General features: G+C 40.9%; 1 protein-coding gene across 4 annotated transcripts in view; it reads left to right on the forward strand.

The window, feature by feature from the left end:
- The first annotated feature begins 318 nt into the window (after window positions 1-318).
- The window catches only part of LOC115197415 (protein bicaudal D homolog 1), a 63,095-nt gene continuing 49,282 nt past the window's right edge, over window positions 319-14,131 (forward strand). For all 4 annotated transcript variants that reach the window (XM_029758916.1, XM_029758917.1, XM_029758918.1 and 1 more), the window contains exons 1-2: window positions 319-455; window positions 588-860. In XM_029758916.1, the coding sequence (XP_029614776.1) occupies window positions 645-860 (216 nt within the window). In that variant the 5' untranslated portion in view covers window positions 319-455; window positions 588-644. The remainder of the gene's footprint in view (window positions 456-587; window positions 861-14,131) is intronic.

A 14,131-nucleotide genomic window follows, 5' to 3' on the forward strand; every position in this document is an offset into this window, starting at 1 on the left:
ATTTAACATTTAAATTATTTTATGCATATAATACACCTTAACACCATAGACATGGGCCTATATGGTTTGGTCATTTCTTCGGCATAAAACACGAATATTGACAGTGATTGAATCCAATATCTCTTAAGAAGATAACGTTTTCGGTATCTCTAAAGATAATATTTGCCTAATAATTGTATATTTTTCTAAATTCTGATCTTCAAAGGTTTCAGGTAGGCCTATTAAAATTTACTCAGCCAATACATTTTATTTTCTCTTCTCAGCGTTGACAGGCAAGATGCGTCGACGTGTAGTCCTAGTGACGACACGGGAGATGGATGCTTCGTGGACCACTTTTCTTCATATAAATCGAGAGATGGCGTCCTACACCCCGTGAATAATCAAAAATGATAATAAAGAATTGATGAAGAGGATACTACCGTAATGTATCATTATGCTACGAACCCTCAATTGAAGTAGGCTAATAACGTCATCTTTCACTGATAGAAACAGCATTTATTTTGGTGCTGTTCTGCAATAGCCTATTCGTATTCCACCTGGCTTTCCCACATTTAACAGGGGGGTTGGTTCCGCTGCGTTTGTTTCAGCATCCTCCAACTTCCGCCTCTGCGTGTCCAACGCAAGGAGACAGGGAGAGAAGGGCGATGGCTGCTGGTGGAGGATGCGGGGAGACTGTGGATCAGTACCGGGCCGAGGTGGAGCGGCTTACCCAGGAACTTGCGGAAGCGAACAGAGAGAAGATAAGGGCGGCAGAATGCGGTCTTGTTGTGTTGGATGAGAACCAGACTCTAAAGCACCAGTATGCCGATCTGGAATCGGAACAGGAGACGCTGAAGCAAGAGTTGGAACAATTACAAGAGGTAGGTTATACAGTATGTTACAGTAGGATACAGCCTTTCTTTCCTTATTCAAGAGAATTCAATGCTATATGGATCAATCACTACCAAACCTATTATTAGATCATTTTACTAGGCTACATGAAATGGCAAGATACATTTATTGTATATAAACTATAGCATGTTTATTTAAATTTGGGTGAGCTTATTGCCATATGTTGGTAAATTCTGAGTGTGTGTGTGTGTGTGTGTGTGTGTGTGTGTGTGTGTGTGTGTGTGTGTGTGTGTGTGTGTGTCAGTGTTTCCGTTAGCTGGTAATATCTGACTTTAGGTAACAACAACGAAAAATAAAAACAATAAATAAAATTGGCACCAGCCAATGTCTGGGAGAACAAAAAAATCCCATTGCTAAATAATCATGTTTAGCCTATTCCTTGATGAAAACAACCCTTCAATGTAAATATAGATTCATTTGCATAATTTTGTGGAATTGGTGCTTGTGTATTTTCGTTAGTTATTATGATTCTTACTTGTCACATGTGCACAACATACAGATACAGAGCCTAGTTTAAGCGGAAAATCTGTCAGACAGAGCAAGAGCTGCTGCTACAGCTCCTGTTGCTACTGGAGTGAATTGTGCTTTTATAAACCAAGTGGTGGAAAAAGTCATACTTGAGTAAAAGTAAAGATACCTTAATAGAAAATGGCTCAAGTAAAAGTGAAAGTCATCAAGTAAAATGTTACTTGAGTAAAAGTCTGAAAGTATTTGGTTTTAAATATACTCAAGAATCAAAAGTAAAAGTATAAATCATTTCAAATTCCTTATATTAAGCAAACCAGATGCCACCATGTTCTTGTTTTTTAATTAATGGATTGCCAGGGGCATGCTCCAACACTCAGAAATGATTTACAAACGAAGCATGTGCTTAGTGAGTCCGCCAGATCAGAGGCAGTAGGGATGACCAGGGATGTTCTCTTGATAAGTGTGTGAATAAGACCATTTTCCTTTCCTGCTAAGCATTCAAAATGTAACGAGTACTTTTGGGTGTCAGGGAAAATGTATGTGTATGTTTGTATCTGTGGGTTAGTTTACCCATGGGCATGGGGTTGCTGCTGTGAGGTCATTGTGAGCTAATAAGTAATACAGTTCTATCATTCATATACTATCATTTTAGATAACAATGAACTTGGATAGAAGATGTAAAAATGTAACCATAGTCCAGATATTCCCCCTCTGTATCACTTATGTTAGTGAGATGTACACCTTAGTTGTTTTCTTCCGATAAAGAGCCAGACAGAAGCTGTATTGTGTTATTCATTTCTGAAGTGTTTCATTGTTACTGTAAAGAATATCGTAAACTCCATAGGTACTGAGTTTTGTCTGCCTCCACTTGCTAGAGCTTGAATAATGTATGACTATGTGTTTATGAATTCTGTCATTACTGCAAACATGCATAAAGCAACAGGAAGGGGCAGCTGCTGACAGAGCTCAAAGCTCAAGGTCCTTATGGAGATGGGGAAGCTATAGGGCTATTGGGAGGAGAGACTGGAGGCAAGGACGGTCGACGTGGCGAGAGAGGTGGGCAGTAAAGGCAGTTTGATATGGAATAACTTCCCTTTGCAAAGCAGCCCGGTTCTATATCAGATTTAACCAGAGTCATCTCTTACAGTACGGTACATGGGTAACAAGCACTTACAGTCTTAGTTCTCAGGATGTATTTTGCTGGCCTGAATCTAAAGCCTGGTTTACACTGCACTTTAGGGCTGTCCCCGACTAAAAGAAATCTTGGTTGACCGAAAGTTTTCAGTTTTTGTGGTCAACATTTTTAAAGGTGTATTTTTCCATATATAATGAAATCAATTTAATGAAATCAACTAAATGCATTGAGCTTGTCAGATGCTTTAAGCTTACGGTTTGATGAAATAAGATACATGCCTCAAGAGGGCGCCAGAGATCTAGATAACCAGAAGAAAAAAAACTTAACCTGAGCCAACTATTCTCCTCCCACTCCTGATGGCTTTCGCAGATTCTGCCATTACTCTCCTGAAGTTGCCGGTAATAGGCTACATGAGGAGTCGGCAACCTTTCTCATGTTGAATGCCAATTTATCTTACTATTTCTGTGTACCAGTTATGGTTTTCATTTGCACATTTTTGTGAAACAGTTGAATTTAATTTATACTGTCTTCAAATCTTAAAATCATTGCCATGTGGTGAATCAACATTCTATCCAAATTTAAATGAAAATTATACAAACCTAAAAAGTAACTTATTTTGCCATTGCCAACTATATAGAAATAGCCTACATAAAGCCAACAAATAAAAACATTGCAGTCTGCAGGTAGAACATATCCTGATAAAAATGTGTATCCTATGATTCTCATTGGCTACACATGGCCTGTCTGCAACGAACTTGAAACATTGTATCAACTTTTAACTTGGGTCTGGCCTGAAGCTTACACTAGCCAACTAGCAACAATTTATGAAATATTCTGGGCCTTCAGGTTCCTCTGCCAGTGAGCTTAGGACCGACACAGCTGTAGGCTATTTGCGGAAGGAATAAGAAGCAGTTCTTGACTTGGGCAGGAGCTCACCGGAGCTGAGTACCAAATGTTCTACTGCTTGAGCTCCTGTTCCTCTTACAGAATATTAGCTCAAAGGTATTGTGGAGCTCCTGCTACTAAATATAAGCAGTACCAGCATCCAAAATGAGTACCGGAACCTATTTCAGTCCAAGTCAAGCACTAAGAAGTAATCAGGTAAGCCTATTTTATGACGTTTCCACTGGATCAGAGCAGGACATTTCCCTTTCAAGCTGAGTGGTTATCGAAACCGTCCCTCATTAGTTCATTGTTATGTATGTATCCAAATAAATGTCACTGAAAATCAGCTTAAACATTTGCAAATGCATCTACTTTGCTATTATTCTGTCTTTCTGATGTGACTGTAAGTTAGCCATAGTTGGCTAGCTAGAAAGCAAGGGATAAGAACGTTGCCAGCCAGTATGACAATGGAACATTTAAAACGAACAACTGGGTCGCCACTATAGATACAGAACAAAAAGACTGAACGACTGGGTCGCGTCTATAGATACAGAACAAAAAGACTGAACGACTGGGTCGCGTCTCTGGCAACTGAAACGATAGAACGAACGACCAGCCGGCTTGGGTAGTAACCCTAGATTTGTGTCAGGACTATATCTTGTGGAAGGATAAAATAGTATGAAAATAACGTTTTTAATAAAAATATGTCAATCATTATTTTAATATGTTGGTAACCCGTTGAATAAAAGTGATAATGCCCTCGAAGCCGGTGTTTGGAGGACATATTGGCACAGTTTGCCGGCCCTCGACGAACAACAAACGTGACAATATATCTACCAAACACTGGCATTATAACTTAAATCGATGTGCACACATTGGCGGGAGAGAAGTGCATTGTGCATCTGGGCGCATGTTCAATCTGACGTCTGCATTGGCTAAGCAGCATTTCATGGTGATATGGCCTCAGGAGAAGTCTGGAAATGTAAAAAAAAATATTTCACCTTTATTTAACCAGGTAGGCTAGTTGAGAACAAGTTCTCATTTACAACTGCGACCTGGCCAAGATAAAGCAAAGCAGTTCAACACATACAACAACACAGAGTTACACATGGAATGAACAAGCGTACAGTCAATAACGCAATAGAAAAAAAGAAAGTCTATATACAGTGTGTGCAAATGGCATGAGGAGGTATGGCAATAAATAGGCCATAGTAGCAGAGTAATTACAATTTAGCAAATTAACACTGGAGTGATAGATGAGCAGATGATGATGTGCAAGTAGAAATACTGGTGTGCAAAAGAGCAGAAAAGTAAATAAAAACAATATGGGTATGAGGTAGGTAGATTGGGTGGGCTATTTACAGATGGGCTATGTACAGCTGCAGCGATCGGTTAGCTGATGTTTAAAGTTAGTGAGGGAAATATAAGTCTCCAGCTTCTCCATACTCAATACTTCTTGCGCTTCACAGAGCAGTGCAGAGCTGTTGTCAAGGAAGTGAGTTTGTGTTTATACAGGATGTATAACGTCCACCAATCATGTCAATGCGGAGCTATACAGAGCCCTCTGCATTGTTACAAAATGTGGGAGGCGCAATAAGATGGAGTATGCAGCTCGATTTGGCATCCTCATGCCTCTGGGGGAAATTATGTCACACTCTCCATATGGAGCCTCCGACCATCAAGCTCACTGAGATGGGCACGAATATATATGTACATTTGTTACTGCTCAACTAAAACAATCTCGGTCGATCAACAGCCTAACGACCAAACAATCAACCAGTTGTTTGGGGTCATTGGGGTCAGCCCTACTGCACTTAGACCTGGGTTTAGACACCGTAGAAAGTTATTAGCGCCATATTTTTGGAGCTAGCCAATGACAGAGTTCCCTTGTCAACTTATTTGAATATTCGTTAAGTTTAGCCCTGGGCTAAACGATGATCTAGTGTTAACGACTCCTAATCTGATATAATTGTGGAATTTCACTCCTTGGTTTTTGTCTTATGTTTTATAGCCAAAGAAATGTTGTCATTATCCTTTTCCCCAAAGCCAGTTTAATACTTCACTTATATACTGTAGTTCACATGCACTCGATCTGGGAATGGCCAACCTGAGCCTGAGAACTGATTGGAGAACATCTGTTCACTTATTCTCTTTCTCTCATTCTCTATTTCTGCCGACACAGTGGGTGTTCTGTTGTTAATCCATGCCTAAGCATATATGGGCCAGATTAAAAAGTCATGATAATATGGCAAAGGGCACACACAGGTTGGATCAACGTTGCTTCCATGTAATTTCAATGAATTTATGTTGAACCAAGATGGAATAAACATTTAATTGACGTCTGTGCCCAGTGGGATAGCATGCTCTGGATGAGGAACTTAAAATATTAAATTCTACATGCATCATGGCTAGTTTTGTGTGCATTTCTGGGTTGTGTGCATTCTGCTCCACTAGCTGGACTTCAAAGGATGGCATGAATATTTTTTTGCTTTCACTGGCACTCAGATTGCAGATCATCAAAATGAACTAGGGCTCCTGCTGAATTTGTATTTATACTTGTTTATTCGGATTGAGAAAATATTGATTTTCAAAGCATTTTGTTGTAGTATAGTGTATGATGTTTGTTTGAGAGTGTGTTGTGTTTATGCCACCCTTTCATCTGACGATCGTATCTGAGAGAAATAGAGAGACATACTAATGCCTAGCAGTATACTCATTGTTGGGATGGGATTGGCGTGGGGTGTCGGGTGGGGGTGTCGGGGGGGTCCGTTGATGACTTTTGACCGCTTCTTTGGATTCCTCATGTCTTACTCATTGTTTAGAAATAGTTTGGTCAAAATCGGATGTTAGGTACTACAATCATTGAATATTATATGAATCCTCTAAATTAAAATGAGCAATTTGGGTGCAATCTATTACCTTAATTAGATCAAATTATATTTCAACAAAATCATTTTTCAGGAATGCTAATCTTATCTGTTTCTAACAGTATAAACTACAGTACCAGTCAAAAGTTTGGACACCTACTTATTCAAGGGGTTTTCTTTATTTGTACTATTTTCTACATTGTAGAATAATAGTGAAGACATCAAAACAATGAAATAACACACATGGAATAATGTAGTTAAAAAAAGTGTTAAACAAATCAAAATATATTTTATATTTGAGATTCTTCAGAGTAGCCACCCTTTCTTTGACAGCTTTGCATACTATTGGCATTCTCTCAACCAGCTTCATGAGGTAGTCACCTGGCATGCATTTCAGTTAACAGGTGTGACTTGTTAAAAGTTCATTTGTGGAGTTTCTTTCCTTCTTAATGCAGTTGAGCTAATAATTTGTGTTGTGACAAGGCAGGGTTGGTATACAGAAGATAGCCCTATTTGGTAAAATATCAAGTCCATATTATGGCAAGAACAGCTCAATTAAGCAAAGAGAAACGGCAGTCCATCATTACTTTAAGACATGAAGGTCAGTCAATCCGGAAAATTTCATGAACTTTGAAGGTTTCTACAAGTGCAGTCGCAAAATCCATCAAGAACTATGATGAAACTGGCTCTCATGAGGACCACCACAGGAAAGGAAGACCCAGAGTTACCTCTGCTGCAGAGGATAAGTTCATTAGAGTTACCAGCCTAAGAAATTGCAGCCCAAATAAAAGCTTCACAGAGTTCAAGTAACAGACACATCTCAACATCAACTGTTCAGAGGAGACTGGGTGAATCAGGCCTTCATGGTTGAATTGTTGCAAAGAAACCACGACTAAAGGACACCAATAATAATAAGAGACTTGCTTGGGCCAAGAAGCACATTAGACCCGTGGAAATCTGTCCTTTGGTCTAATGAGTCCAAATTCGAGATTTTTGATTCCAACCGCCATGTCTTTGTGAGACACAGAGTAGGTGAACGGATGATTTCCGCATGTGTGGTTCCCACCGTGAAGTATGGAGGAAGAGGTGTGATGGTGTGAGGGTGCTTTGCTGGTGACACTGTTGGTGATTTATTTAGAATTCAAGGCACACTTAACCAGCATGGCTACCACAGCATTCTGCAGCGATACGCCATCTCATCTGGTTTGCGCTTAGTGGGATTATCATTTGTTTTTCAACAGGACAATGACCCAACACACCTCTGGGCTGTGTAAGGCAATTTGACCATGATGGAGTGCTGTACCAGATGACCTGGACGCCACAGTCACCCGACCTCAACCCAGTTGAGATGGTTTGCGATGAGTTGGACCGTAGAGGGAAGAAAAAGCAGCCAACAAGTGCTCAGCATATGTGAGAACTCCTTCAAGACTGTTGGAAAAGCATTCCAGGTGAAGCTGGTTGAGAGAATGCCAAGAGTGTGCAAATCTGTCATCAAGGCAAAGGGTGGCTACTTTGAAGAATCTCAAATATAAAATATATTTTGATTTGTTTAACACTTTTTTGGTAACTAAATGATTCCATATGTGTTATTTTATAGTTTTGATGTCTTCACTAATATTCTACAATGTAGAAAATAGTAAAAAAATAAAATAAAATTTGAATAACTAGGTGTGTCCAAACTTGACTGGTACTGAATTTCAGAACCATCCGAGATGGTGGGTGTCGAAATCATCTTTCTTGTGCTTTTTGAGGTGGAACTACCCCTGACAGAGGACGCATTAACACTAAAGGTGACATTACCTCCCAGGAGGAAAACCTGCTGTTTCCTTCCATCCCTCTCTCCCACCATACCTCTCATGTCTTTCTATGGATATTAAACAGAGAAATAGAGACTGTGGAGCCTGTCTTACCAATAATAACACTCTTACCCTTTCTTCTGAGGTGTGTGTGCTTATCATCAACATGCGGCGAACTGCAAATGGAAACTGGAATTGCTTGCTGGATGGAGTGGCGGGCAGCTGAAATCCAACAGCAGTTGTTAATCCTGATGAAATAGATTGACACTACTGGAATTGTTGTATGATACACATCCATCCTTCCTTTTTTGTTTAACATTTTTCTTTTCTTTGGTGAACAGTTACGGTATAGTTGACCCCGACAAAGTACATTTTACTGTTTGTCAGGGGCAGATGTGTCTGCTGGTGCACACCAGAAGCTGGAATCATTATGATGAGGATGGAGCCATGATGAGGATGGAGTCATGATGAGGATGGAGCCATGATGAGGATGGAGCCATGATGAGCATGGAGCCATGATGAGGATGGAGCCATGATGAGCATGGAGCCATGATGAGGATGGAGCCATGATGAGCATGGAGCCATGATGAGCATGGAGCCATGATGAGCATGGAGAAATGATGAGGATGGAGAAATGATGAGAATGGAGCCATGATGAGGATGGAGTCATGATGGGGATGGAGCCATGATGAGGATGGAGAAATGATGAGCATGGAGCCATGATGAGGATGGAGCCATGATGAGCATGGAGAAATGATGAGGATGGAGCCATGATGAGCATGGAGCCATGATGAGGATGGAGCCATGATGAGGATGGAGCCATGGTGAGGATGGAGCCATGATGAGGATGGAGAAATGATGAGCATGGAGCCATGATGAGGATGGAGCCATGATGAGCATGGAGAAATGATGAGGATGGAGCCATGATGAGCATGGAGCCATGATGAGGATGGAGCCATGATGAGGATGGAGCCATGGTGAGGATGGAGCCATGATGAGGATGGAGAAATGATGAAAAATGCAAAGACTCGCTGTGCATTAGGCTGGGTTTCTCCACTGTTGTTAAATCATCACTCCCTGTCTCTCAAGAGCTCTGCTCCACACAAGTCTGCTTATTGATTTAGATATGGAGTTTTGATTTGTGTGTGCGTTTGTGTTTTCATATGTCTTTGTGTGTCTGTCATTGTTGATGTTTATTCTGACTCCAGCACGGTTGTATAACAGAAGCCAGTGTTGACTAAGCCACATCACTCTGGCTTGGCTGGGAGGCCCTGGCCAGATCTTAGCTGTGCTGACTTGGCAGGGCCTCAGCATGGTCGGTCCACTATAGTGATGAGTCTATCTCAGAGACTAGGTCAGTCAGAGCAGAGGGCTCAGCAACACCAGCCCACACTGGGCTAGAAAGCTGCGGTTGCATTCCACACACTGACACATTCCGGTAATGATGTGTTGGTAATGGCATGTCGGTAATGATGTGTTGGTAATGACATGTCTGTAACGACGTGTTGGTAATGACATGTCGGTAATGATGTGTTGGTAATAATATGTTGATAATGACATGTTGGCAATGATGTTCTGGTAATGACATAAAATCACCAACACTGACCAAACACAGCCCAAACCAGCACTGTGCTCACTGTGTGGAACCATATAAAGTATCAATGTCAGTAGCTTACTGTATATGCATGTTTCTAACATCGATTTTCATGCTCTCCACAGACTGTTGCATAATACTTATTGTACTATGCCTAAAGGACAGAGCAGAAATAGGCTCTAGTACTGTATGTCCTTGTTGCACTAAAAGCAGCCAATACATTTTTATCTCTTATGGGTGAATCCCCAGCGTTTATAGAGTATTTGGGTTGGCTGTCATGGGTTGTCCATCGTTTACTCACAGACCAGTGTTTTAGTGACAGGCCGGACTCCATGGTTGCAGCTGGATCCCTTTCCACAGTGATGGTGTCTCCATTACCCTCCAGTTCAAATCAAATCAAATGTTATTGGTCACATACACATATTTAGCAGATGTTATTGCGGGTGTACCGAAATACAGTAATATCTAACAATGTACAGTAATATCTAACAATTCACAACAATACACACAAATCTAAAAGTAAAATAATGGAATTAAGAAATATATAAATATTAGGACGAGTAATGTCGGAGTGGCATTGACTAAAATACAGTAGAATAGAATACATTTCAAAACAAATCAAATGTTATTGGTCACATACACATGGTTAGGAGATGTTAATGCGAGTGTAGCGAAATGCTTGTGCTTCTAGTTCCGACAGTGCAGTAATATCTAACAAGTAATCTAACAATTTCCCAACAACAACAGTGGCTTGCGAAAGTATTTACCCCCTTAGCATTTTTCCTATTTTGTTGCCTTACAACCTGCAATAAAAAAATATTTTGTTTTTTTGGGGGTTTGTATCATTTGATTGACACAACATGCCTACCACTTTGAAGATGCAAAATATTTTTTATTGTGAAACAAACAAGAAATAAGACAAAAAAAAATTACTTGAGCGTGCATTGCTATTCACCCCCCCAAAGTCAATACTTTGTAGAGCCACCTTTTGCAGCAATTACAGCTGCAAGTCTCTTGGACTATGTCTCTATAAGCTTGGCACATCTAGCTACTGGGATTTTTATCCATTCTTCAAGGCGAAACTGCTCCGGCTCCTTCAAGTTGGATGGGTTCCTCTGGTGTACAGCAATCTTTAAGTCATTCCACAGATTCTCAATTGGATTGAGGTCTGGTCCCTTAGTTCCAGTGATGGGAAATCTTAAAGCTACAACATACAAGGACATTCTAGACGATTCTGTGCTTCCAACTTTGTAGCAACAGTTCGGGAAGGCCCTTTGCTGTTTCAGCATGACAATGCCGCCATGCGCAAAGTGAAGTCAATACAGAAATGGTTTGTTGAGATCGATGTGGAAGAACTTGACTGGCTTGCACAGAGCCCTGACCTCAACCCCATCGAACACCTTTGGGATGAATTGGAACGCCGACTGTGAGCAAGGCCTAATAGCCCAACATCAGTGCCGACCTCACTAATGCTCTTGTTGCTGAATGGAAGCAAGTCCCAGCAGCAATGTTCCAACATCTAGTGGAAAACCTTCCCAGAAGAGTAGAGGCTGTTATCACAGCAAAGGAGGGACCAACTCCATATTAATGATGATTATGGAATGAGAAGTTTGATGAAGACGTGTCCACATACTTTAGGTCATGTAGTGTATATGAGATATCAACCTAAGATGCATTTCTCCAGGAAGGATAGCTAAGCATGATCATGAATCATGTCACATTCCCTTGGATAACAAGGTGTTACTTTAAGCTAAGGCTTCAATGAGTACGGTTACATGCACACAATAATGCGATTATTGTGGATTGTGTCAGATTAATATAATAGTTAGATTAAAATGAAGCTGCCAGTTGAGGACTTGTGAGGCATCTGTTTCTCAAACTAGACACTCTAATGTACTTGTCCTCTTGCTCAGTTGTGCACCGGGGCCTCCCACTCCTCTTTCTGTTCTGGTTAGAGCCAGTTTGCGTTGTTCTGTGAAGGGAGAAGTATACAGCGTTGTACGAGATCTTCAGTTTCTTGGCAATTTCTCGCAATAGCCTTCATTTCTCAGAACAAGAATAGACTGACGAGTTTCAGAAAAAAGTTATTTGTTTCTGTCCATTTTGAGCCTGTAATCGAACCCACAAATGCTGATGCTCCGGATACTCAACTAGTCTAAAGAAGGCCCGTTTTATTGCTTCTGTAATCAGAACAACAGTTTTCAGCTGTGCCAGCATAATTGCAAAAGGGTTTTCTAATGATCAATTAGCCTTTTAAAATGATACATTTGGATTAGCTAACACAACGTGCCATTGGAACACAGGACTGATGGTTGCTGATATTCCATAAAAAATCAGCTATTTCCACCTACAATAGTCATTTACAACATTAAGAATGTCTACACTGTATTTCTTATCAATTTGATGTTATTTTAATGGACCAAAAATGTGCTTTTCTTTCAAAAACAAGGACATTTCTAAGTGACCCCAAACTTTTGAACGGTAGTGTATGAGGTAGAAATTTGACTACTATTTGACTACTATTGTAGGGAGGCGAGATTGTTCTTGAAGAGTTCAGTTATGAAGCTGAGGATTAGGACGCCATGTTAAACATGGATGATTAATGATTGTGCTCGGTGGTGGGCATGGTAACCATCTCTGTAGTTCTGGGCCTGTGGTTGGAGTGTGTTGTAGTCAATAGGAAGACAAGCTCAGTCACTTTAGTTAGCAGGCTGGAGATAGAGGACCTCTGTGTGTCAGAGATTAAGATATTGTTTTCATAATGTATTGTGTACTTTTATAACCAATTGCCTCCACTAGATTGTAGCAGAACTGTCTTCAATGCCTAGTTGAAAAACTTTGTTGATGCCTGATTGTTCACTTCATTGACAATGCCACTGAAACCTGTCGTGGTGTGAAATGAAGATAAGTGAAGATCTGAATGTACTCTCAGTTTGACAGGTTGTGGCATATGGAGAGAACATTCAAAAGTTACAGAATAGATTAAAAAAAACGGCAATATGGAAAAGTATGCTTATTATCCCTACTTTGCTTTGCTGAATCTGCCTACTGTGGTTGTGAGTGTTCCCTCCATCCAGTGACTACAGAAGGAGTGGGAAGGAGTGGGAGATCAGCTTCAGCCCTACTGTGGGGACAACTCTGGTAGTAAAACTGTATTTTCTGTTAGGAAAAAGAGAGAATGGAGAGATGCATCACGGATGTCATTACCCTGCTCTCCACCTCCCTCCTGATGACATCAGCATGGGGAAATGGGAACGGGGAGCGCAGAATCGATACCCCATGAAATCCCCTTCCCCCTGCAAAGTCTCTCCTCCCTCTCCCTGCAACTCCTTCTTTTCCCCTCACCTTTTCCCTCTCCTTCCCCCTCTCCTTCCCTAGCTTCAGAGAGACTCCCATGTGGCTCCCCCTGGGGAGAGGAAGGGGGGAAATATGCATTGATTTCTGCCTATTGTTGTAAAAATATATTATGCCTGAGAGGCATTGTGTTGGGCTGCTTAGTAACCTGCAGTATGTGGAGAAGCATGTGGAAACGAGAGGGAGAGGGACGTGACATGGAGGTGTGTAGGTGTTATTACTGAGTACACAGAGGGACGAATGACAGGGGAGGGGTGGAGGATGACACTGATCTGTCACGCTCCACAGAAAGGGATCTCGTGTGTTGTTTCAGGCCTTTGTGACAGTGTGGACATTGTGACGGTGTTGACTCTGGAGAGAAGAGGGGAGTGGGCCGCAAGCAGATTACACAATACGCAGTAGTAGGAGAGGTGTGGCCTGCAGATAGAGAGATAATGACTTGGCATTTAAAAATAGGGAGCAAATGTGATAACTGATACATGTGGGGTAGAAAGTTTACACTTTAGGCCATGCAAACTTGAACAAATCGAGCGAGCAAAGAAATGTGAAGAGGGGCATTTATTTAAGTTGGTATGGCATTATCTAAACATGGTACATTTTACTTGGTTTTAGATTAAGCATTAAAAATATGCTTACTGTGAGGATTAAGTCAATTTTGACGTTCATCAGATAAAGCTAATCAATCATGTTGCCAGCGAGGCCTCTTAGAAAGTCTATATCCTGTATATTTAGTCGATGTGTATATTTAGTCCCCTCTGTGGTTTTTGTGTCCTCCCTTGTGATTCTCGCATGAGTAAGTCAAGGTCTAATGCTGGTCTATGGGAGCAGCCTGGGGAGCGTACAAGATATCATGTTTTTCAAAAAGCTCTTTTTACTGCAGTGAAATTATTATGGAAAGGGTACTGGACTCCTGTGCCTGTAGGCTTCTGTATTGATTGTGGAGCCCTACTTCAGCTGTTTGTGCAGCAAACTCTACTTTGAAGTCACTGCAAAAAGGAATGGACTCATTCAAAAGAGAAGGTTTGTTTTAGTTGGTTTTATACCCAAATGCCCTCATTGTGCTGTTTTAGGCTATTTTGAGGAAACTATTTCTGTTGATTTTTCTAAGTACACTTCATGTACTTTTCACTGTTATACACTT

The sequence above is a fragment of the Salmo trutta genome, chromosome 7, assembly GCF_901001165.1.
Source record: "Salmo trutta chromosome 7, fSalTru1.1, whole genome shotgun sequence".
Lineage (NCBI taxonomy): Eukaryota > Metazoa > Chordata > Actinopteri > Salmoniformes > Salmonidae > Salmo > Salmo trutta.